The sequence below is a fragment of the Ursus arctos genome, unplaced genomic scaffold (assembly GCF_023065955.2).
Source record: "Ursus arctos isolate Adak ecotype North America unplaced genomic scaffold, UrsArc2.0 scaffold_22, whole genome shotgun sequence".
Classification (NCBI taxonomy): Eukaryota; Metazoa; Chordata; class Mammalia; order Carnivora; family Ursidae; genus Ursus; species Ursus arctos.
In genome coordinates, this window is record NW_026622897.1 from 8,263,520 (window position 1) to 8,290,907 (window position 27,388).

A 27,388-nucleotide genomic window follows, 5' to 3' on the forward strand; every position below is an offset into this window, starting at 1 on the left:
CTCTGAAGGCATTCTCAACTAACCTCCCTCCCTCCCCCTGCACTAGAGGTGTGCAGAGAGGGTGGAGGGGAAATGAAGCAGCAGTGGGGACCAACAGGACAAACAGGACATAAAATGAGGTAAGTTTAGGGTCCTTTGCTCCAGGAAGTTCTGCTCAAACTTGCAAAAGCTTCTGCTCAGGGACCAGCCCTGCTAGAGAAAGCAATCCACAACACTTCTGATACAGCAAAGGAGAATGTTAAAAGCTTGATACAGGCCACTGTGAAAGTCGTGGGATTCCAGAGAAATTCTGGCCTGATCTTCCTGACACCCTGCATCTCCTGAGTCTACCCCTCCTCTGCAGCTAAGTTCACTCTCTCACTGCCTCTCATCTAGCCAACAGAATCATCTCCTAACTTGTTTCTATGCCTCCAACTTTCCCTCCTTCCACTCCACCTTCCACGTGATCACCAATGCAATCCTCTGATGTCACCTCCTCTTGGAATTTTCCTTGGCCCCTCCCATCTTAGCCTTTTTGGAATTGCCCCATTCCTCCTATGCTGATAGCACCTCCCCAGACGGTGTTTCTCCCCAGATATAGCACAAACTCCCCTAGGCAGTGGTCTTGTCTGCACACCGTCTAAAGTCTTAGATGTAGAAGATGCTCAATAAATGTTGATCAAATTGAGCCCATTATGCTTTATTTCTGGCCTTAACATCTAGCTTGTTAGGGAAGCAGAAGGCTCAGCAAGCAGCATCTCTGGAAAGGATGGCAGAGGAGACCGAACACAGAGGAGCCACCGCACTCGTGTGGCTGTACAAGGATCTCCCGTCACTCTCTGCTCACCGCAAGGCAGGTGGGAAGGTGACCAATACCTTCTGCTCTTTCCTCAAGAGCTTTCAAATTCTCACATAGGAACTGTACAAGCATGCTTCTTTGCCTTGTCCCAAAGGCTCTGTTTACGTGCACCAGCTGCGGTTCTAGGGGGCCACCAAAAGGGGAAATGGGTAGATGGGCAGCCCTTCTCATTTCAACCCCTCAAAACCAAAAGGGGGAAAAAAAAAAGTCACCTTAAAATTACTCCCTTGCCCCATTTGCTATTAACAGAGTTTATTCTGCAGCCAATGTCAGTATTTATGAACCACTCAGTTTTCCTTTGCTAACAGGAAGGTTGCTCGGGATCTGCTGTCCCGTCAGAGCTGGAGATCTTCCCAGGGCCAAATCTCCTGTTGTCACAGTCTTCTCAACTCAAAATAGAAGGCCCAGGAGTGACCCACCCCAAGTACTGTACCAAATAACAATAACTAAGAACATGTGTGATGCAGAGAGCTTCACACCATCACCGCTGCTTCACCTGCCAGCTCTCTCCTATTACTGGTCCAATCTGACCACGTGTGACTATCAATCCACCATCCCACCACTTCTCGTGGCCCTCCCCTCCCTCAGTGCCCCCCCCACCTCTCCTCACCCAACTTACGGCCATGACCACTCTCCTCCATAAACAACTCCCTTGCCCCCTTATGCTTTGTTGAACTTTCTTGGCCTAAAGCCAACCCTGCACACAAAAATGGGTGCATAAATGTTCATAGCAGCATTATTCACAATCACCAAAAAGTAGAGATAACCCAAGTATCCATCAACTGGGGAAGATGTAAACAAAATGCTTATATCCATATAATGGAATAGTATTCAACAACAAAAAAGGACACTGACTGATACACGCTATAACTTGAATGAACCTCCAAAACATCTGAAGTGAAAGAAACCAGAAACAGAACCCCACGTTATATAATTCCATTTATATACATACAACTTGGTAAATCTAATAATTATTGAATTGTATACTTAAAATGGGTGGATTCCATGGTATGTAAATTATACTTCTATGAATTTGTTTTAAAAAATTTAAAAAACAACTCTGGTTAAATTCACCTGTTCTGTGATTCAGCACTGTGGCTATCTCTATAGCTGGAGAAGAAAAAAGCAACCACACTGGTCCTATTTAAAACTCAGGTAGGTTCTTGATCCTGTCTTCCAATCATACCGTATTTGTCGAGCTCCTTTTGTCTCCTACTCTCAATTATTTCTCTCTCCTCAATTCTCCAACACCTCATCCCCAAATAGTCCCTTCTCATCTGAGAATCCTACTTCCTGCTTCACTGAGAAAACAGAGGCCATGAGAGGAGAACTTCCAGCCATCCATTATCATACTGACCTGCTGCTGGTTCCTATTCTGCTCTATCTAGCAGGTATGTGTGGCCATTTAAATTAAGATTAAATAAAATTAAAAATTCAGTTCCTCATGCACGGTAGTCACATTTCAAATGCTTAATAGCTACATGCGGCTCATGCTCCTGTATTGGACAGTGCAGATCCAGGACCTCTCCATCACTGCAGAGAGATGATCTAGCTACTGCCCGTCTAGCCAAAACATATCCTCTACTCACAGGTACATCTCCTCTCACGCACCTCAAGGGCACTGCTCCAGCAATTCCTTCCTTTTTCCTACATGATCAGTTTTCAGCTAAGAGATCATTTCCTTCAGTACACAAACATGATTGTTATTGAAATAGATAAAAGATAACGGCATTCTCATTCTCAACAGAAACAAGAAATAATGAATCTGTGACATGATAAAGGTGTTAGCTGATGCTACTGTCATAATCATATGGCAATGCATGAACATATCAAACCAATATGTGTACACCTTAAACTTACAAAATGTATACGGTAATTTTTTAAAAAGATAATGGTAACGATTGCATAACACTAAATATAATTAATGCCACTGAACTGTACACTTAAGATAGTTAAAATGGCAAATTCTTTTTAAGATTTTATTTATTTGACAGAGAGAGATTGAGAGCACGCATGCACACAAGCAGGGGGAGCAAGAGAGGGAGAAGCAGACTCCCCACCAAGCAGGGAACCCAACATGGGGCTCAAACCCAGGACCCTGGGATCACGACCCGAACTGAAGGCAGACACTCAACTGACTGAGCCACTGAGGGACCCATAAAATGGCAAATTCTATGTTTTATATATATATATATATGATATATATTATACACACACACACACATATATGTATGTATATGTATATTGTATATATACTACCACAATTAAAAAAAGACTTAAAGGACAAAATCTTCTCTTATCATCACTTTCCCTACAGTACCCACTTCCAGCTATGGCTCTATTTCTCTGCTTCCCTTTAGAGCAAAACTCTTCAGAAGACTTCTCTATATTCGCCATCTCCAATTCCACTTTTGCTCTCATCCCCCTCATCTCTCAAATCACCATGCCCCTACCACTCCACCGAAATTGCTTTTATCAACTGCCTAACCCAATGGACAATTGTTCTTATTCAACTTTATTTATCAGCAGCTTCTGAGCACTCCCTCCTCCTAAAAACATCTTCTTCCCTGTTTCTGAGTCCTAGACCTGCCTCTCAGGACCTGGTCCTCTACCTTTTGCTCTGTCTGGACTCTGACCACCAGGCCTCCCTGGACCTCTACCCACAAATAACTTGACTCCTCCAACTCAACCCCATTACTCCCTCACCTGAAGGTCCTGACTCCACTCTTGTCATTAGTTCTCAGGCCCTTCTCAAGAGCCAGACAAGTCCTGGTCTTTTTGGTCCCTCTATTTAAGATCAAGTAAGGCCTGTCCATTCCTTGACTGAGCCTTGATCCTAAAAATAATGGATATGAAATTCTAGCTCCTTAAAGGACACAGTCAATCTTCCTAACAGTGTTACAATACTCTCAGTAGGACAGTTGAAGTTGATTGCCAAAAGTAACCCATGTCAAACACTTATTTGCATTGCCTCCAGTGGATCTGTTTTAGTTAGATTCTTTTATTTGGATGATACCTGAGTGAACTTTGCATTCAGTGCCTAGAAAAAGAGAGCACTCTTTTAGATTTCTCAGGACACTGGACAAAAACAGAAGATGTGTTTGGGCCCAAATGAAAATCAAAGGAAATGATGGCTATTACAGTCAGCCCAGGACTGGAAGTTATTCAACCAAGATTCTAATTTTCACCCTTACTAGTCCTAGCACATCTCTAACCACATACCTAGAAGCATCAAGGAAGGGTCTGTAGGCCAAGCTGATCCATTCTTCTCTATTTGATGAGTATTTCGGCTCCCGGGGTGTTTCTCTCATGGTGTCCAAGTCCACTAAATAATGGCATTTACTGATGTCAGTCTGCAATGGAGAAAGGCCAGCACTTCATCAGTAATTGCAAAGGTCCTTTCAGGATAAAGAACATCAATTACAATCCTAAAAACTCCCACAGCGTTTCAGAAACACAAACCTCCAAGTCCTTGGACAATATTACCTGTGCTTTCTCCCCTCAGAGAAGTGTTGGGTGCTAGGGTACTAATTAGGCTCCCAGTTACAGGAGACAGACATGTACCCATCTAGCCAAATATACATGCAAGCTTTGGGAGTTCTGACTCTAGCTCAGGTATTAAGTTCCTCTGGCCTCACAGACACTTCTGAAGCTAGCATGAGTCCACAACCTACTCAAAAAACTCTCTTCTTCTGCTATTATTCCCTTCCCTTCCAATCTACCACCTCTTATCTCAGAGACTGAAAGGGCATCACCTAACCACATATGCTAATGTGTGAGTAAGTCCTGTCTCTGCTGACAGAGCCATGTGAGGTTACCCTACACCTCATAAGTGGTACAGCAGTATCACGCTCATCATCTCCTTCAAAAATTCAAGAGACCTGACAGAGACATGGGAACTGCCATTGCAGCAAAAGATCAGTACAACTGAGATATCAGAACTGTAAGAATGGAGAAGATTACAAAAAACATATAGTAACTATTAGCAAAACTGTATCATCCAATTGCTTACAACATGGATACATCAGAGCATCAGAGGTAATCATAAGAGAATATTAGTACATTTCATTTAAAACTCTATCAGTACCGTGCTTCTCACAAAACTGATTAATTCAATGGAACGTGCTACAAAATCTGCAGGATACTTCTGTTATTAAATAGTTCCTTTCCAACTAAAAAAATGCATAGTCCTAACCAAAATTACAAGTATATGACAGAGCCAGATCTGGACCCAACTCAGTGTGACTTCAAAAGTCGTATCAAGACTGCCCCAAATGACTGAATCAGAAGGAAAGTGCTCTCAGGAGCTCATCTCAATGTTTCTTACAATTAAAATTAATAAAGAGTCCTCCTAGAATGCCAGGTATCAGATAAGATAAAGGCCATTGGAAACATGAATAGACCTACAGCAAATCTCGTATTTAATGGTAAAGGGTTTCAAGTTTTTCCCTTGGGATCAGGAATCAGTCAAGACTTTTTGTCACTACTCTATTCAACATTGTACTAGAGATTTCAGTCAGCAGGGTAAGGTGAGAGAAAAAAATGACAGAAATGGAAAGAGATAACAAAACTCATTCATCACAATGACATGATTGGTATATACAAAATCTGGTTGCCCAATAAATTTTTGGAATTCAGGGAGTTTAGCAAACTTTAGACTTACAGGACGTAAAAATCAATGTCATATATTCCTACAGAACAACAGACAATATAGAAAGTGCTTTTACTCTTTAAAATTATGTATTTTCAAGTTATATTATAAAACATAATTCACAAGAATTTTAAAATGTATGCCTGGGAATAAATCTAACAAAAATATGGGAAAGTCCTCTCTAAAAAATTATGGAATTTTATTGACAAATGTCTGTCAACACTCAATTTATAATGTGGTATATTCATATAATTAAAATGTGGTAAATACATGCAATGAAATATTATTCAATCTTAAAAAGGATACATCGTATAACATGGATGAACCTTGAAAACATGAGGCTAAGTGAAAGAAGCCAGCCACAAAAGACCACATGTGGTTTGACTCCATTTACATGAAATGTAAATGTCTGTCCAGAACAGACAAATCCACTGAGACAGAAAGCAGATTAGTGGTTGCTAAGGACTGGGGAAGTGACTGCTTAAGGGGTGTGGGGTTTTCCTAGGGTGAGGGGTGGAGGAGGATAAAAATGTTCTGAAATTAGATAGTGGTTATGGCCTCACAACAGTATGAATGTACTAAACACCACTGAATAGTGCACTTTAAAATCATTGCTTACCCTAAAATCAAGCAACTCCATGTCTAGGTATATACCCAAAAGAATTGAAAGCAGGGACTTGAAACAGTTATTTGTATCCCAATGTTCATAGCAGCATTGTTCACAACAGACAAAAGGTGAAAAGCCAAAAGTCCATCATGGAAGAATGGATTAAAAAACTAATGAGAACCAACTTTCAGTTTGAGATGATTAAAAAGGTCTAGAGTTACAGAGTGCAGATGGTTATACAACAGTATGAATGTGCTTAATACCACTGAACTGTATTCTAAAAACGGTTAAAGTGGTAAATTTTATCACAATAAAAAATTGTTGAAATGGTGAATTTTAATCTCAAAAAATTTTTTGACAATATAGTATTAAATGGAGAGATAAACTTTATTCCTAAACGGTCACTGTTATAAAGATGTAATGTCTAAATAAACTGATCAACATAGTAAATGCAATCTCAAAAATTCCATCAGACTTTTTTGGTGAAACTTGATAAGCTAATTTCAAAATGTATATGGAAATGTACAAGGCAAGGACAGCCAAAGCACCGTCAGGAAAGAAAAGCAAGGTTGTGGGCTTGCTTGCCATAAATTTAGAGTAGTTGAGACAAGAGGTGGTTAGTGCAGAAACAGACTGAGAGCTTAATGAAGAGAACAGAGTCTAGAACGGATGCAGGCAACATGGACCCTGATTTCTGACAGAGTGACACCTCAGGTCAGTGGGGAGAGGATGGGCTCTTCACTGACTGGTCTGCTGGGGTAAAAACTGGACCTCAACCTCACTCTACTCACAAAAGTCAACTTCATATGGATTACAGAACTAAATGAAAAAGGCAAAATTACAAAGCTCTTGAAAGATAACACCGGAGAAGATCTTCAAGATCTTACGGTAGAAGTCATTTTAGACAAGACACAAAAAGCATTAACTACAAAAAAAAAAAAGGATAAATTTGACTACATTAAAATACCTATTCATCAAAGACACCCTTATGAGAGTGAAGAGATGAGCCACTGATTGGCAAAAGAAATATGTTAACATATTTAACCATCAAGGATTCATATCTAGAATATGTAAAGAACACCTGCTAGTCAACAAGACAAAGACAGACCACCCAATAGAAAACTGGGCAAATGACTTTAACAGGTACTTCTTAGAAATCTAAATGGCCAAAAACAAATGAACAAGTGCTTGACCTCTTTAGTAACCAAGGAAATGCAAACCAAAACCACAATGAAAATTTACAATACCAAGTGTTGGCCAGAATGTAGAGCAACTCTATTCATTGTTAACAGATTAGATTGGTACAAGATTTTTAGAAAACTATTTCACAGATCTACAAAAATTGAACATATACATTTGCTATGATCCAACATTTGTACCCCTAGGTTTTAGACTGAACCATATGAGATTAATTAATATTTCACTGTTTAATCCACAAAATTGGTAATTTCACTGTGGTTCAAGCTAATACATATCCAACAGAAATACATGCACCAAAAGACAATTCAAGAATGTTCAACGTGGCTTTACTTGCAGTTGGCCCAGCCTGGAAACAAGCAAACATCCATCAACAGTAAAATAATACACCATGGTACAGTCACACAGGGATACACTATCCAGTAACAAACAGAACAAACTACAGCTCTATGCAACAACACATGCTATTACTACTAGCAAAGTGTTGAGGGCAAAGATCAAGACACAAAAAAAATGCAGTATGATTCCATGTATATGACGTTCAAAAATAGTCAAAACTAATTAAAATCATTTATGAACGCATATAAAAGTGGTAAATCTAAAGAGAAAAGCAAGGAAATTACCACCATAAAAAGTCAGCTGAGTCCCTCTGAAGGAGCTGCTGCGGGAGTTCTGAGTGGGGGCGATGCTCCCCGTATTTGACCTTGGTGATGCTTACACAGGCACCTGGCTCTAAGATTATTGCTGATTACTGTTGATTACCGTACACTTGTGTTTTGTGCACATTTAGGCTCATGGGTTATACATAACTGAAAGTTTAAAAAAAGTGCTTTGAAGAACAACTTGTTCGTTTCTAGCCTGCAGTAAACTCTTGTCATCCCTCATCCCCCTCCTCTAACTCACAGTACTGCTCCCATTTTCCCCTAGCATCATTTATATGTAAGAGTCTTGAGTCTCACATCTGTCTCTACATATGGGCTATTCCTCCAGGGGAGAGAAGGCACACTGGGAATTGACGTCAGACCCAATTCCATTCCACATAACTCTAAAAATGATTCTTTGCATAAACACTTCAGGAAGCAGACTTTCTGGTCTCAACACCCACTCTGTAGCTCCCAAGGATTTTAAAAACATGAAACAAGTTTTTAAAAGCTTTGTAAGCGCCATGCCTCTGTAGTCAAATAGAAGCAGCCAGGGGCAGAGACTCCCACGGTCTCATGCCAAGACCTCCTTCGGTTAGGTGGCCTCTGTATGACATTTCAATACTTGACCTCAGCCTGTCCTTTTCTGGCCAGGCATTCTATAGGTCTGATTATCTAGATTTGGTTCTGGATACGTGGTCTGCCAAAAATCTGGGTAGTAACTAATATACAACTAAATCAGTTAGCTTGGCTCCATTCATCACACCATCCATATGCAAATTCCACTTAACGTTTTTAGAAAGATACCATGGCAAAATCACATTGAGATAACAATCCATTAAAAAAATATGTAACTTCTTCATCCTTTTTGGGAAACAGCTGCTGATTTTTTTTTTCCAGGAAGCAGTTAATGAACAACTAAAACACACAAGGACAAAGGCTCCCAGCAGAAAATGGTTAGGTATGATCAAGGGCAGTTTCTTTCTTTTTTTTTTTTTTAAGATCTTATTTATTAATTTGAGAGAGCATGCACACAAGCCATGGGGAGAGGCAGAGGAGAAGGAGAAACAGACTCCCTGTTGAGCAGGGAGCCCAAAGCAGGGTTCAATCCCAGGACCCCAGGATCATGACCTGAACTGTAGGCAGATGCTTAACCAACTGAGCCACCCAGGAGCCCCAAGGGCAGGTTCTTTATTAGAGAAGAAATAAGAGATTTAGAGAAAAGGAGTCCCAACAATCAACGAAATAAAAAGGCAACCTATGGAATGGGAAAAAAAAAAATACTTGCAAACCATGTAACTGATAAGGAGTTAACACCCAAAACATATAAGGAACTCATACAACTCAACAGCAAAAAAACAAATTATCTGATTTTAAAAGGGCCAAAGACCTGGATAGACACTTTTCCAAAGAAGATATACGAATGGCCAACGGGTACATGAAAAGATGCTCGATGTCACCAATCATTAGGGAGATGCAAATCAAAACCATAATGAGATACCACTTCACCTCACATCTGTTAGAAATGCTATTATCAAAAAGACACGCAATAACAAGTATTGGCCGGGCTATGGAAAAAAAGAACTCTCGTGTACTGTTAGTGGGAATGTAAACTGGTACAGCCATTATAGAAAACAGTAAGGAAGTTCCTCAAAAACTTAAAAAGAGAATTACCATAGGACCCAGCAATCCCACTTTTGAGTATATATCTGAAGGAAGTGAAGTCACTATCTCAGACATCTACGCTCTCATGTTCATCACAGCATTATTCACAACAGCTAAGACATAGAAGCAACCTAAGTGTCTGTCAATGGATGAAATGTGATATGTATATAACATGCACACACGCACATGCATACACACACACACACACACACACACACACACAGATATTATTCACCCATAAAAAAGAAGGAAACCCTGCTATGACAACATGGATTAATCCTGAGGGCATTATGCTAAGTGAAGTAAGTTCAACAGAGAAAGACAAATAGTATATGATCTCTCTTACACGGGGAATCTAAAAAAGTTGAGCTCACAGAAACAGGTGTAATGGTGGTTACCAGGGGCTGAGGGAAGTGGAGAGAAGTTACAGGGTACAAATTTCAGTTACAGGAAGACTAAGTTTGGAGGATCTCAAGAACAGCATAACAACCATCTTTAACAACATGGTGTTGTGGGGGTGCCTGGGTGGCTCAGTCAGTTAAGTGTCCGACTCTTGATTTCAGCTCAGGGTTGTAAGATCAAGCCCTGCATTGGGCTCCACACTCAGCAGGTAGTCTTCTTGAGGTTCTTCCCCTCTCCCCCCACCCTGCCTGGCTCACTCTCTCCCTAAAAAAAAAAAAAAAAAGGAAAAAAAGCCAATACATTGTTGTACATTTGAAGTCTAAGAAAGCAGATCTTAAATGTTCTCAACATTTAAAAAAAAAAAAAAAAAAAAGGAAGAAAGAAAAAAGGGGGGAGGGCACCTGGGCAGCTCAGTCAGTTAAGCGTCTGTCTTCAGTTCAGGTCATGATCCCGGAGTCCTGGGATCAAGCCCGTATCGGGCTCTCTGCTCAGCGAGGAGCCTGCTTCTCCTCTCCCTCTGCCTGCTGCTCTGCCTACTTGTGCTCTATCAAATATTTTTTCAAAACAAAGATTTTGTTTAAAAAGGTAACTTTTGGTTACATGAGGTGATGGATGTGCTAACTCACCTGACTCTGGTCATCACTGTACAATGCACACATACATCAAATCACCACATTACATACCTTAAACTTATATGACGTTATGTGTTAATTTTACCTCAGTAAAGCTAGAAAAAAAAATTTTATTTAGACAATTAGAAAAGGAACTCTCTGTCAGAGACCTAGATTCAAGTCTGGGCTCCACCACAAACTAGATGGGTGACCCAAACTCATTTATGTTTTTTATCCCTCAATTTCTTCTGTAAAAGAAGAATAATACCATTTACCTCAGAGAGTTATGAGGATTAATAAGAGGATTCATTTGAATAAAATTTGTGAACTATAAAGAACTATACAAATCGATGTAACATTAGAAGAAATCCTTGACTAAGTCCATGACATGTGAGAACCTGACTGACAGGAAAGAACCCTGAAGCATTAGGGCCCATTAAAATAAATTGTTGTTTTCAGAAGGGGAATGAACCATGAGAGACTATGGACTCTGGGAAACACACTGAAGGCTTCAGAGGGGAGGCGGGTGGGGGAATGGGATAGGCTGGTGATGGGTATTAAGGAGGGCACATATTGCATGGTGCATTGGGTGTTATACGTAAGTAATGAGGATCATGGAACTTTACATCAAAAATTAGGGATGTGCTGTATGGTGACTAACATAATAAAAAAATATTATTAAAAAAATAAAAAATAAAATGAATTGTTGTTTTCAATTGAGATCAGTGTTTACTATCAATTCAAGCTATGCCCAACATGTAGGACAAGATGGTTACAATATGAACTACTCACAGTCCTCCATTAGCAATGAATTAGCAGCATCCATTAAATGACACTTAAATCAATCTTCTGGGCATCATCAAAGCCTTTATTAAGTACCTATTTGGTGAATCCTAAACTAGGGTATACAAAACTCTTGTGAACATGTCTCCATGACTAGATTTATAATTGAGGCCAGGAAATGACATTAGCACATACAAAATAAAGAAAGTAAGTATTATAAGAACAATCAGAGGGGCGCCTGGGTGGCACAGCGGTTAAGCGTCTGCCTTCGGCTCAGGGCGTGATCCCGGCATTATGGGATCGAGCCCCACATCAGGCTCTTCCGCTATGAGCCTGCTTCTTCCACTCCCACTCCCCCTGCTTGTGTTCCCTCTCTCGCTGGCTGTCTCTATCTCTATTGAATAAATAAATAAAATCTTTAAAAAAAATAATAAGGACAATCAGAGTTCAGAGAGGAAGAAATCACTGGGGGCTACAGTGGTTGAAAAGCTTTCCTGGAGATGGTGGTATAAGTTAGAAAGAACAGAGTAAAAGAGGCAGAAATGGTTTACAGGAGAAACATCTGCTTGTCCCAAGAGGGGTAGGCTGAGAAAAATGAAGAGAATCTGAGGGCTGATAATGGAGAACCCAAATTAAGAGAATCTGGATTCTGTGTATCTATTCTAGGCTTTTCAGCCAAAAAGTAAAATGATTTTAAAAATTGGTCTCAGGAAGAAAGAGACGCATACTGGCTATGCGGCTGGGGTGGGGGGGGCACATGGTAGTACTGAAGGGAAAGGCTGGAAGCAAGCACTCCCCTCACTAAGGCACTTAGTCCAGGTGTGAGTGATGGCACCCTGAAGTTCTGTGCAGGGGGGAAGAAGAAAGAAAGGGTAAGTCTCAGGCCTATTTCAGAGGAAATCAGTGATACCAAGACTTCTAACCGTGAACAGGAGGAAAGAGGGGGCTGCAATGAAGAACTGGTTTGGGTGAGATTGAGAAAAGATGCTAACTTGCATTTTACACCAAGGAACTGAAAGAAGTCCCGTGACTGGGACACCGGGACTTAACAGCTGTTTTCTGTTCCTACTGACTGCAACATTCCCTACTCCCACCTCATAAAGCCCCATCGTCTTTCAGATCCCAGCCAATAATTATTTCCTTAGAACAGGTCCCCAAATTACGTGCTCTCATAGCAAACACTACTTCTCCATTAAAATACTCCAAGATTCGGGGCACTTGGGTAGCTCAGTCAGTTGAGTGACTGACTCTTGATTGCGGTTCAGGTCATGATTTCGGGGTCGTGGGATCAAGCCCTGCATTGGGCTCTGTGCTCAGCGGGGAGTATGCTGGAGATTCTCTCTCTCCCTCTCCCTCTGCTCCTCCCCCACTTGTACTCTAAAATAAATAAATAAAATCTTGGGGGGAAAAAGCTCCATAATTATAATCGGTGAATTAATCAGGAAGTTAGTAAATTCTCTGGAAGCTGGAGCTTTGTCTAGCTCATTCCCTCATGCATTCTAAAACCATGCCTAGTACAAAGTGCACAGGAGGTAGCAAGACCTACTGAACAAATGTACACAAGAGTACATGTAAAAAGCTGAAACTAAGAGGAGGGAGGAAAAGGTGAAAGGGTAGGAAACAGGACAGAAGAGAGGAGCGGAAGAGCACAGATAAAGTGCGGGAGGACGCCTACAGTACTGAGCCGGGGGAGGACGTGAAGAAGCGAGGGACGGAAGAAGTCGTTAGGGAAGTTGTAGAAGAATCAAAGGAGTGCAGTTTTGAAACTCGAGGACGGCGGATTTCAAAAGCCACAGAAAGGCTGTGAGGAGACTTTGAGACAGAGAAAAGTTAACAGGGGTGGGTTCCCCAGTTGTACCCAAGAATACACTTATCACAGTGTAGAATGCCTGTGTGGGGACAAGGAAAGAACTCACAGCCCAGCCTCTTTTTCTCAGTGACCTTCCCTGCTGTCTATCCCGCTGCCTGAGCCAAGCCCCACAAGTCCTAAGACAGGAAGGATGTGAACTTGCACTCAGGCATCTATCGGCTGGAAATGACAATGACGCACGTAGCTTTAAAAATAGAGATCTCTGGCAAGGGCCAACATGCAGTTCAGGAACATCACAGAGAAACCATCTCCATGTTTAAGAGATCTCATTTCTCAAATGTCACTGAAAATTCTCTGGTAAACAAATGCAGTAAAGAATCCTCTAAGACTTTAAGGGGATAATGTGAAAGATCCATCAAAATCAAATTGTCCTGTAACCTCCAAGTCAAGTGGGAGGGCTGAAGTTGAGAAAACAGTTCACTTTGCCCATAGCTAAGTAAAGTCTGCTCATCAACTGAGGCTATCAAACAGCACCATTGGCTGACATATGTTATGAATTTAATGCTTCTAAGCAGTATGCAGGATCTTTCTTTCCAAAACATGCAATAAATTTTGATGTATTACATTTTCTTATATCCCCCTGTAAGCAACACTAGTGAGGCCCAGGACTTCTAAGTTGAGCACTCTAAGCTCTGGGGAGGCAGACGTGAGTCAGTCTCGATTAGCCCGGTGTCGCTGGTACCTGTACAGAACCTGGGGCGCAGCAGGCAGTCCAAAAGTAGTCGTTGAAGGAAAGAACGGTCACCAGCTGCACCAGGATGCCGGACAACTTCAAACACCAAGTGTTAATGGAAACTAAGACTAGCTATCTTTAAGTGCCAAGAATTCTTTCCCTTAGCTTCTAGCCCCAGGAGGGCAATCTATTTCCTCTAAAATGTCGTACAACGAAGATTAAATCACATTGTAATAAATCTACTAAAAAATCTCTAATTAGCAAAATGAGTTCAAGCTCCAGTAAACTATTAATTTTGAGCAAGGCTAGACAATTCGCCATAACAGGATTTGACTTATTTGGATATTTTATAGAATGAAAAATTAAAGTATGGAAGTTGCCTAGAGAAATCAATTTCAATAATTATTTCTGGATCCCACTACTGTGATGAGAATACACAACGCCCTCCAGGTCTGTGAGTGTACCCCTACTACCGGGAATGGAGTAGAGAACCCGATGAGCACAGAAAATGGAAAAAAAATCACATTTAAAAGCAAACCAAAATTCCAAATGGATATTCCTTGCTTTTTCTCAACTCACAGACAAGATGTTGGGAGACAATTATGTTCAGTTCTACAAGCTTACGTATAAAGAATTTCTGAGAATCTATCCTTTAATTCCATTTTAGCCACAATTTTTTATTATTAAAAAACACAATTATAAACAGAAATCCTATTGTGTGTGGTGTGTGTATATATATACCCTATTTTTTATATATATATATATATATATATATACATCCTATATATACACCCTATATATATATACACTCTATATATACACCCTATATATATATATATACCCTATATATATATATACACCCTATATATATACACCCTATATATATATACCCTATATAGATATACACCCTATATATATATACCCTATATAGATATACACCCTATATATATATATATCCTATATATATACCCTATATATATATATATATATATATATATATACACATACACACATCGTATTTTGAATGTACATTTTACCAGCAAGCAGCCATTAAACAAACAAGTGTTTGAAACAGCAAACTCTCCTAAATGACACCAGCAGGAAAGGAGAATAATGCTCCGAACCTCCTGCCCCCCACCAAGCACTCTTCTTAAGTCGATCTAATATTACCTTTTGTGTCAAAAAATGGGACCCCAAATACTCCACCTCTACCCCTAACTCTAGCTCTATAACTTAGGGATGTCACTTAACTCAGTCTCAGAGGTTTTACCACATCTCCAAAAGATTTGGACTGAAATCACGAAAATCTCAACTCTACGGAGAGATCCTTGTAGAGAGAACGATTTCGTGACGAGTGTGAACACACTGCACAATGCTGATTCTACTCTTCTCAAAACTACTGCTGCTCATCATTAGAAACATTTTCACACTGAAAGACATCCCTGCACTGGAGGTAACAAATACACAGGATCTGCTTTTTATACTGTCAAGATCTGGGCAATTAGAAAGTCAGTCTTAACTTCTCACACTGAGCATAGCTGAAGATACGGATTTGTCAGGAATGGCAAAGGCAAAGTAGGATCATTCAGTCTTCCGAATTTGCTGATGTCAAGGAGCTATTTCAAGCCAAGATATTATCATGGTTGTTCTGACATTGTTAAATACGGAAAGGGTTAGGGAAATTCTGTGGGCCTGCATACTTGAAAAATGTTCAATTTGTAAAGGGCTTCTTTCATTCTAAGTGCTTCGTCAATATAAAACATGTGATGAGAACAGGTCACATGTCTTACCTAGACCGCCTAGAGTTAAAACACAGATCCTTCCTGGAGTTGATGACAGCACATACAGAAAACTCAGCACAGTTGTTTTCCTTCCCACAGCTCATGTTCGACATCACTCATCAACTGCGGCACTCTTTCACGGAGCCTAGATACAATCTCCTCGTGCTTTTTGACCTGGGGCTCCAGTAAGTCACGACCAGTTGAGCCGAAGAGTCAATGAACGGAAATCATTGGCCTTCTTTGTTAAATCAGTACGTGGGGTGAACACCCAGGATGGTGGTAATGCCAGTTAGTGAAGCCCAGTCTACGTAACATGTAGTTTTCAACAATGTATCTCAATAGAAACAAATCTGTTCTTTTGTGCAAATCCATTATTTAGAAAACGAGAAATCATGGGAAATTGCTTATTTCTTTTTACAACAATAAATTAAAGGTTTCTTTTATAAATTTGACTTTTAAAATATTAGCTTATATAAAATATTTAAGGAATGCATCTATAATAAAGAATGAAATCATAACACTGTAGGTTAACTATACTGGCATTAAAATGAGAAGAATGAAATCATTAGTGTTTGTGACTAAACTCACTACCACTACTATCATTAAGGGAAGTCTATTAATGCAGCATAAGGAACATAGTCCATGATATTGTAATAGCATCATATGATACAGATGGCAGCTCCACTTGTGGTAAGAATAGTATAATGTATAATGAACTTGTTGATTCACTATGTTGTACACATATATACTGAAACTAATATAACAGTATGTGCCAACTATACTAAAAAATTTTTTTAATTAGAATGCACTGGAAGAGAATAGGAAGCATAAGAATGCATTTCACTTAGTAAAAAGTATTATTTGTGACATTTTAACCCCCACTTCTGTGTGTGTGTGCACGTGCCCATACATGCGTGCTGAAGTCGTGATACAGGAGGTATTTCTCATTCGGTATTGAAGAGAAAGAAATCTGAAAGCTACTCTTAAAAAAAAAAAAAGGCTATTAAACACCCAATTAGGAAACAAAAGAAAAATAAATCACACAACTTTCAGAGAGTTTCTACTTTAGAGTTAAGTTGAGCCAAGTCATATACCATTTTTGTATATTTTCATTTTTTTCTTTAAAGTTTATATTGTTGGGACACCTGGGTGGCTCAGTCGGTGAAGTGTCTGTCTTTGGCCCAGGTCATGATCCCAGGGTCCTGGGGTTGAGCCCCACACTAGGCTCCCTACATAGCGGGAGTCTCCTTCTCCCTCTACCTGCCGCTCCCCCTGCTTGTGCTCTCTCCCTCCCTCCCTCCCTCTGACAAAATCTTAAAAAAAATAAATAAAGTTTATAATTTTTTAAAGAACGACAGGAAGACAAACATACAAATACCTGCCCTTTAGGAGCTTACTACTTGAGATGGACTATACCAGATAAATAAACTTTAAATGGCAGTCAGCCAATAGAATAAAGCAATTATGCCAAAGTATAAATAAAAAGGAACAGGAAATTAATTTTAATCATCCGGAGTTGGCAAAACATGCTCACAAAATCTTCTGCTATTGTAATTCTCTGTTTAATCAGCCAATTGACATTATTATCAGTTCCTGAAATGTACTTCATGACCCAAGAAGAGGGAATGATTTTATGAACTCAAATCTTCCACAGTCATTTTCGTCACCCTTCAAAAGGGTGTTACTTCAATAGATGAAACTCTACCCAGGCTAATATTTGCAGCAACCTATGAAATTATAGGACTAGTTCCCTACTTGGAATGTTGGGAAAAGCTAGGTAGGGGCCCGTGACCAATTTTCTGGAGACTCTTATGTTGGGTTTTAATGGGTGACTTTGGTAGTTTATTTGAAATTCTGTGATTTCCCAAAATATTCTCATATTGAAGTGTTACGAGCAAAATATTCAGGGAAAGAAGTTATCTATGTACTAATTCTTCTACTAATATATATAATTGGGTTGATTGTAGGCGTTAAGAGCAAATGGATTTTGGGCGCCTGGATGGCTCAGTTGGTTGAGTGTCTGCCTTTGGCTCAGGTCATGATCTCGGGGTTCTGGTATCAAGCCCCACATCTGGCTCAGAAGGAAGTCTTCTTCTCCCTCCCCCGCTGCTCCTCCTCCTGGCTTGTGCTCTCTCTCTCTCTCTCAAATAAATAAAATCTTAAAAAAAAAAAAAAAAAGAGTACATGGATTTTTTTAAAAGGTTAAGTCAATGTTTTAAAGGTAAATAGATAGTGCGTAACTATTGGGCGATTGGGCAAGGTAAGTGGCCATAGGAAAATTGTGTCACAACAACAAAAAGAAGTAGCTCTCCTTTGCTCAAAATCTGGAAGAAACTCCCACAGAAAACAAGATCTGTAGCCTGGAAAGTGGTTTGGTAGACCAGTTGGAAGAGAAGTAGTAAAAAAAGAATAACATTATAGGAACATCGAACTATCTTTGTGAATACTCACAGGTGTAAGCGAGCCAGGCACAGAGGCTACCTGACAGGAGGCAGGGTGTGGCTCCCAGGCTTTGAAATAGTCATCCTGTAAATGACCCTGACTGGAGAGTTGAGAAGCATCCATGTGAAAACAGACCTAACACAGGTAAAAGAAAAGAATCCCATCTTCCTGGAATGTATCAAATTGATAGGGAACCAGCTAAGACATGAGTCTGCCGAGCAGTGAGCCCTGCCAATTCGCATTAGAAACAAAGGACAAAAGAAGGCAGTATGTCAAGTGACTAAGATCACAGGTGGAATACTCAAAGTCTCTGAAGCAAAGAGATATTTTCCGTTTCTTGTTAAGTTAAAAGTTGGCACTTGAGAAGCAAAAGATAAGGGAAGCACACAGCAGAATATAAGCAATGGAGTCAAATCATAAACTGTTAAAAAAAATTTTTTAATCATAAGACTATTTTTCTGGATTATAGCTTATAGACTAATGAGTTCCTGGCAAGGGTCAGAATGCAGCTCACCAAGACCACAGTGAATGTGCTTAGAAAAACTTCAAACTAAAAAAAAAAAAAAAAAAAAAGAAAAACTTCGAACTAAATGAAGAGATTTTTAAACTGAAATCTGAAAGGGGATGGGGAAAAAAAAAAAACCATCCGGATAAAAATCATAAAATCAGACACTCTAGTCCAAAAGATTTAATGTTTTAAAAAAACCACACAGAAGGAAGAATAAAATAATTTTCCAGAAAAACAAAGAAGAGTCTTAGAAATAAAAACCTATGGCCTCAAATATCAATAAAGCATTTAATCTGCTATGTTAAAAGAAGATGGCAAATAAAGAGCCAGAGCAGGCACTTTTCCATACTCCTTCTGCTAAGTCCAGCTAAAAACCCTGGACCCTATGTATGAAACAACCCTAAGACAACTTCAAAGGGCAGAGAAAAGAAGCAGACCAGCTAGCAACCTCAGGACCACAAGAACAATATTTTTATACAATAACCACTCTACTCTAGCAGTGATAATTTTGTGTGTCAACTTAGCTCAGCCACAGTACCCAGATATTTGTTTTAACACCAGAGTAGTTGCTGCTGTGAAGATATTTTTTAAATTAGATTAACATTTAAATCAGTAGACTCTGAGTAAAGCAATTACCCCTCATAATGTGGGTAGGCCTTGTCCAATCAGTTGCAGACCTGAAGAGCAAGAGTGAGGTCCCCTCAAGGAAGGGAGAATTCTACCTCCAGACTGTCTTCCAACTCAAGCTACAACATCGATTCTTCCCTGGGTCCTTGGCCTGCCAACCTACCTTGCAAGGTTTCAGACTTACCGGTTCCCACAACTGTGTCAGTCAATTTCTTAAATCACACACACACACAACTGGTCTGTTTCTCTGGAGAACCCTTAAACACTAGCGAAACAGCACCCAAAAGAGTGTCATCCCATCTATACCTCTGACAATAAACATCCAGTGGAGAGCCCAGATTTCCACCTTCACCAGGGTGCAGTGAAGGGCTCCTCCTCCTGGCCGGATGGTATCAGAGAAGACTGAGTAGTAGGGAACCAGGACTTACAACCCTGCTGAGTAGTAGTGAGTCTCTTCTCTCTACCACCAACCCTGTGGCATCAGAGGAAACAACAGAGGGAGCCCGGACTTCCACTCTACCTAGCAGTAGTAAGGCACCCCTTCTCCTACATGCTGAGGTGGTGTCAGAGAAGGCCTAGTAGAGTCAGGACTTTCACTACCATCCAATGGTAACACCTCCCCACCATGGTGTCAGTGGAGGCCACATGGGGAACAGGAACAAGGTGCCCCTGCCCTCAGTCAAGGTGATATCAGTAGAGGCCTAGTAGTGACCCTGAACTTCCCAACGCCACACAGCAGTAACAGCCCCTCTACCCCCAGGTATCCACAGAGACCAAAAAGGGAATCTGGACTTTTAACTCCATCTGGCAGTGACAAGGCAACCCCCCTTTCCTCCACCAGCATTGGGTCAGAGGTGGTCAGCTAAACAGAAGACTTAAAGAAGATCCAGAGTCTCATATTATCCAAAATGTTCTGGTTTCAATGAAAACTCACTCATAACAGTAACAACCAGGAAGATCTCAACTCTCCTGACAAATGACAACAGATGTCAACACAGAGATGATAAAATATCAAAATTATCTAACAAAGATTTAAAAGCAGCCATGATAAAAATGCTTCTATCAGCAATTATAAACATATTTGAAACAAAACAAAGTCTCAGCAAAGAAACAGAAGAAGGGGGCACCTGGGTGGCTCAGTTGGTTAAGTGACTGCCTTCAGCTCAGGTCATGATCCTGGAGTCCTGGGATCAAGTCCTGAATTGGGCTCCTTGCTCAGCAGGGAGTCTGCTTCTCCCTCTGACCCTCCCTCCTCTCATTCTCTCTCTCTCATTCTCTCAAAAAAATAAATAAAATCTTAAAAAAAAAAACAAACAGAAGACAAACCAAATGGGTATCTGAGAGACGAAAAGGACAAAAAAATGAAATAAACAGCCCAGCAGATGTGCTCAACAGCAGAGTGGAGGAATCAGCGGAGAGAATCAGTGAACTGGAAAACAGAGTAATAAAATTACACAATCTGGATAACAGAAAAATAAAGAGCTCCAGGAACCTGTGGAACTCTCACAAAAGCCCTAACCTTCATGTTGCCGAGTCCCAGAAGGAGAGGAGAAAGAGGACAGGGCTGAAAGAGTACGAGAAGCAAAAATGGCTGAAAGCTCCCAAATCTGGCAAGACACTTAAAATTATGGAATCAAGAGGCTGACTGAATCCCAAACAGGATAAACTCAAAGAAATTCATTCTATGACACATCATAATTCAACTTCTGAAAACTAAAGACAAAGAAAAAATCTTGAAAGCAGCCGGAGAAAAACGACACCTTGCCTATAAAGGAAAACCAAGTAGAAGGATAGCAGATTTCTCATCAGAAACCGTGGAGGCCGGACAAAGGGGCACAATATTGTTCAAGTAATGAAATAACAGAACTACCAACCCACAATGCCATATCCAGAGGAAAAACATTCTTTACCCTGAAAGGATGGCACATATTCTAAAAACAGAAAGTCAATAACAAAAGAAGGAACAGTGGAACATTAGGAAGGAAGAAAGAACAACGAAGAATAAATACATGGATAAAAACAATAAATTTTTCTTCTTGAGTTTTCTAAATTATCATTTAAAGGTTGAGACAAAATTTTAACACTTTCTGATGTGGTTCTCAATATACATAAGAGAAATATTTAAGACAATTATAAACAGAGGAGGATAAAGGGACACAAAAGAGAGGTAAGATTTCTAACACCTCACTTGAATGGGTACAGCCAATCTAGAAAATCATTTGGTAGTTTCTGAAAAACTGAAACATGTATCTACCATATGATCCAGCAATCACATTCCTGGGCTTCTATCCCAGAAAAATGAACACGTGTATCCACACAAAAACCTGTACACAAAGATTCACAACAACTTTATTTGTCAGAGCCAAAAACTAGCAACAACCAAAATGCCTTATAACAGGTGAACAAACTGCACTACATCTACACCACAGAACACAACTCAGAAATCAAAAGGAACAAACTGATACACACAACTTGGACGGATCTCAAGGGCATTATATGCAGAGGGGAAAAAGGCAATCTTAAAGGTTACACACCACATGATTCCATTTATATAAAATTCTCAGGATAGCAAAATTATAGAGATGGAGGAAAAAGTAACAATTCCCAGGGGTCAGGGATGGTGAAGGTGGCATGGAACTACACAGGGTGTTCTACTTTTGTGCAGCTAGAATAGTTCTGTACCTTGATCCCAGGGGTAGATACTTGAATCTATATATATGTGACAAAACGGCACAGAATCATACTAATGTCAGTTTCCCGGTTTGGGAATTATACTCCAGTTATGGTGGGGAAACTGGATGAAGGGCACGTGCACCCTTTTCTGTACGATCTTTGTAATTCCCGGGAATCTATTTCACAAAAAAGTTTTTTTAAATGGGGAAAAAAAAAAAAAGCAATAAAGAGCCTCGATTTTGTGGGATGATGCATGTGACTGGAACTTGTTAACTTGTGTCCATAATAGAAGAGTAGATCTTTCTCAAAACAAACTCAATATAAAAGGCAAAAATAAACAAAACCTTCCTGAAAACCTTTCACCATGAGAGGAGAAATGGAAAGGACTGAACATAGAGTGATGAGACTTGAAGAACAGAGATAACACTAGTCAAAAAAAGTTATCTTGTTTTCTAAAAAACAAACTACTAACCGGTCTTACAGTAAATGCTATGATATTAAGGCAATAACACGAACCTTTTTCATGGATCAGCATCTTAGCAGGGAACATAAACTATTTGTTCTGTTCCTTATTAAAGGCTGGCAAAGATAGCTATAGAAATCAGGGGTTTGGGGATTTTAAGGATATCCTTAAAACAAGAGGAAGCAGGAGAGTTAAATGTTCTTTCGGTCTGTGATCTGTTAATGAAGACTGACAAGTTTCATCAGCTAACATCTGTGCAGTGCTGGGCCCTGCCAGCGATACAACGATGGAAAGGACACGATCCCTGTCCTCCCGGAGCTTGTAACCTAGTACCCTGGGAGGAGTATACCTAGACCTTGAGGAATGACAGTGCCTGAGTCCTAATTAGTTTCAATGTCTATTATTATCAGGGTTTGGGGAGGCCTCTCTTGAATTCAAGATGACTAAATGAAGGGCTGTATAAGTATTTTAAGTTTAAAACTTTTTAAATCATCTGCTGTGTATACGCCCTATGTTCAGTATGATGGAGGTTTCAAAGAGTAAGGACAAAGACATGAACCCTTGCCCTTAAATACGTAACTTAGCAGAGAACATAGTCACAGAAATATGAAATAAATTAAAAAGGGAAGAAATGAAAAACGCTCTGTCCAATTAACTAAAATCTAGAAATCTAAAACCATTTAATCTTCTCCTAAACATTCAATGTTCTTTCATACTTCAACCCTTGTATATGCTGTTCCCTTTGGCTGGAAGGTTAATTTCCTTTCCTCTGCCGGACACCTCGCAGTCATCTTCTGAGACCCAGGTCCTTGCCACCTCTTATCTGAAGCTGTCCCCAGAGAAGCAGGAAGTCCTTCCTCCTTTCCCTGTGCTCCTACAGCATATTATGGCACTCTCAACACTGCTGGAAAATGTTGGAGAACTGTCTCTCCTGCTAGACTCCAAATTCACCTTTAGGTTTATCAAAATAATACCTGTGCATAGTTCAAAACTTACGTAGCACCAGAAGCTTATGAAAAACAGCGGTACCCTCGCTACTCCTGGTCCCACTTCCCAGAGGCAGCTATTCACAACTCCCCCAGCGTTTTCTCCTGATAGCTTTTGATCTTTTCAATTATCAAATAATAATATATGGGAACCTCTTTCGGTACTTGATGCACCTTGGTATTAACCACTTCGCATCCACCATCTCAGGTATACTCCAGGGCCTTCTTCACTGCAAAAAGCAGAGTCCTTCAGTTCTGGGCGATTTACTCACATTTTTTGACAATTTCCTCTCCTCCATTTCATTTTTCCTCTCTGGACCTCCTATTAGCTAGCTGGATGTTGGCTGATCTTTCTCCCTTTTCCTATCATCCATTTTTTGGGGTTTTGTTCTATTTTTGTACTATTGTGGAATAGAAGATTCCTCCAACTTGGTCCTTTCATCATTCTACTGATTTTATAAATCTCCATTATCTTACTCTCAATTTCTAGGAGCTCTTACTTTCTGATGGTTCTTCTTTCAAAGCAAATGTTTTACCGTCCCCAACCTTTTCTTTTAACCTATCAGGGAACATTGATGACAGAAGTTTAAAATCTTTTTCTGCTTCCTACATTGTTTTTCCCAATTCCTTCCCTGCCCCTAATTTTTTTCATTTTTTTTTTCTTGGTGGGGACTTCTCTTAAATGATAGGCAACTATGCTTTTTGTCACCTTTGTATTTTCAACACACAGTTGAGGACAATTAAAAAGTTAAATAAGTGGGTAGATAAATGAGCCAATGAAGGAACAGAAGGAGAAGGATTTAAAATTCATGGAAAAGATGCCAAAAGGTTAGAGATTCATGTTATTGTACTGGAAAGACTGACGGATTGTGGTCTTTTTGGGCCAGGGGGCCCAGGATGGTGGGGGAAGGCCCCTGCCAACAGGTAGTCTCTGGTACACTTACCGAATAGACGTGCCCTTCTGTATGAACCTCAACGATGGGCAAATTATTTCATTTTATTTAAAATTTAACGTAATTCTTTCATTCCCCTCCTGCCCGGAAGAGCTTAACATATGACTTCATAGTCTATTCGCCGCAGCAGCATCCTGTCTTAGTTCAAGGGTTAAAAAAAAACTCTTTTCCTCATAGCTTATAATAGGTAAACCACATTTATCTCTTTGAAGCAATCTAGTTAGCAGAAAGAGGAGCAAAAATAGTCTTAGATCTAATGACTGAAATGACTTAACTAAGAGGCCAGAAAGCTAAGAGGCAAAAATTACTTAACAGAAAATAACTTTCTCAATTTTGAGTTGAGGGTTCTTCTTGTGCTCAAAAACGGGAAACCAGAGGTCAACTGACAACATGCTGAGTGCTGTTTGTAAGCACACCAGCGGTCTTCTTGGTAGTTTCTAGGATTTGGTATCTATAGCCCCTATTGGGGCTCTTTTCTAAAAATGATTCAAGTACAGCATGACTTAGTATAAAAATATTTTTTAAATGCATTTTTAAAAAATTCCCTATCCCACCACCCAAAATAAACCACCATCAACCTGTTAGTTTATGTCCCAGACCTTCTTTTCTATATAGATTTTTTCCTTAGAAAATCTGGATCATATTATATATAGACTATTTTAGTGTGACTATTTTTAGTTTGAGTTTTCTCAGTTGAAATCCCTGGTAACACCAAGTGACTACTGCCCCTTGGGTCTAAGAACTAGAATCAAAAAGAATAGTTTCTTCTCTCAATTTTGTCAGGATCTCAAAATGCAAAATCCGAGCCCATGCTCCATAACATCGTCTACAATTCAAAAACCAAGAGACTAGATTTAAATCTGTCTTAAAGTGTAACCAAGAAGCTCATTTTTTTGTTTCTTCAGATTTAATCATTCTTTCTTGCATCAAAAATAACAAAATTGTAGGGTGACATTAACACATGATCATGAAACAAAAATGTGTTTCATTTCATTAGTCACAGGCTACATATCAACCAGCTGTTGAAGCTAAAAATATGCCTTAGTTTAAAATTTCATAAAATACAAGCATTTAAGACTCATTTTGAAAGAAATGTGACTTCTTTCAGTTTCTAAGAACCCACTAAAAGCTTTGGAGAAGAACAAATCAGCACCTCTAAAGCAGAAGAAAAAAAAGGTATGGGGGGGTGGAATTCAAACTAATTTATTGATAATCGATAGCACATTGTTTACATCTTATCAATAAATGTATGTTACGGACAAAAATTTAATACCACCTCAGACAAAGAAAAATATATATTCTCAAAGAAAAGGCCTGAGATAGAGGTCAAAACATCATTAATAAAAAGTGTGCATTTTGTTGGGGTAGAAATGAGCCGAGGGGAGTTGGGCAGGAATAAATACTCGCTGCTCTGGTTTAGCAGCTGGGACAGAGATTCTGCCAGGGGAGAGGGGCCTGTGGCAGTATCTCTCCAGCTTCCAAACATCAGCATCTCACTCAGGCAGCACCACACAGCAGTGTGCCCCTAACATATACTCCTCTCCTTTGGGACAGACGCAGTACGCAGACTTCTATCTCTGGTCATTAGGTCTCACGGCCCAGGAATCACATCTCAAGATTTGCCACCATTAAATATTTGATTAGATAACAGATAATGGAATATCCTGAAATTGCAACTGGATTTCAGATGTAGTCACAGCAAACTGGAAGCAGATGCAAAACTATTTCAAGGACCTTGGAAACTCACAAAGTCATTTAAGAAAAAAAATACGTATACCTCACTCAATTCCTGAAAGGAATTACAGGTTCTTCTAACGCCCAGCCGAGTGCTCTTGCCAGTATATCATTTTGCCAGGCATCAATATTCTCCAGTGGTGTATTTTTCTTTTTCTTTTTTTTTTAAATAAGAGCACTGAGCCTAGGAGAATACATTTGATAGGAAAAGACTTCAAATATGTTCCTGGCTTTTCATTTTCTTCGTCTATATAAACTCCACTTAGATTAAGTAGTCGTCACCCAGAAGCACAGACTGTTTTTATAGTTTTGTCATCTCCCATACTTGCTAAACATATGTTTGTCAATTGAAACTTTACATTCTTGAGTAAAAATGTGCTGCACTGTAAAAATGTGAACTCACAGGTAAAAGTTTTTGGTCGTTCAATCACTAAAGATGATGGAAAGTTCACTTTTCTAAATGTCAACATAATGGATACCAGGGAATTAATTTTAAAGAAGCATTTTGTATAGCCTTCACTTAAATTCTTAGTGATTCCAATCTTATGCCACTGCATGTATTATAGCAATTTGAACCTGCTTGCTTCAATATTAGGCTGATAACAATTAGCAAGGATATCTATAGGACAACTTATTTTCTCCTGCAGTAAGGACTTCTAATAAGAGTAGGAGGAGGGGCACCTCAGCGGCTCAGTCGGTTAAGCGTCTGCCTTCGGCTCAGGTCATGATCCCAGGGTCCTGGGATCAAGTCCCACATTGGGCTCTCTGCTCAGCAGGGAGTCTGTTTCTCCCTCTCCCTCTGTGACCTCTCTTGCTTTCGCTCTCAAATAAATAAAATCTTTTAAAAACAAAAAGCAGGCGGAAGGATAAGAAAAAGAGGACAGAAAGAAAAGGGGGTGAGAACCCTGATTATTTCTATAAACAAACACAACTGCTACTTAAAATACCTGGCATATAGATAGATAGATATAGATAACAAACCTTGAGAAATGTAAAGTAACTTCTTTAAAAATTAATGCTCAGCTATTTACTGTCTATTCAACCTTGTTACATCAAAGAATGATTAACCATTACATGCAAACATACATTCAAGGGATATGCCATATGGTATGAACTCTAAGTGACTTTGGAAATAGGAGGTGTGAAAAGAATATTGGGGAATCCTGAAACCAAGCTTCTTATACAAGGACTAACCTTTGTCAGGTTACAGCCCCTCTGAGCCTCAGTTTCTTCACCCATAAAATGAAGAGATCATGGACTCTGTGGTATCTTAAATTCCCTTC

The 27,388-nt window shown here is 39.7% G+C and overlaps 1 protein-coding gene across 6 annotated transcripts in view; it reads right to left on the bottom strand.

Annotated features, from left to right (window-relative positions):
• ALG9 (ALG9 alpha-1,2-mannosyltransferase) overlaps positions 1-27,388 on the bottom strand; it is a 95,884-nt gene that overhangs the window by 28,447 nt on the left and 40,049 nt on the right. For 4 of the 6 annotated variants that reach the window (XM_026505772.4, XM_057316965.1, XM_026505776.4 and 1 more), the window contains one exon: positions 4,061-4,191. The exons of the other annotated variants lie outside the window; for them this stretch is intronic. In XM_026505772.4, the coding sequence (XP_026361557.2) occupies positions 4,061-4,191 (131 nt within the window). The remainder of the gene's footprint in view (positions 1-4,060; positions 4,192-27,388) is intronic. 6 annotated transcript variants of the gene reach the window in all.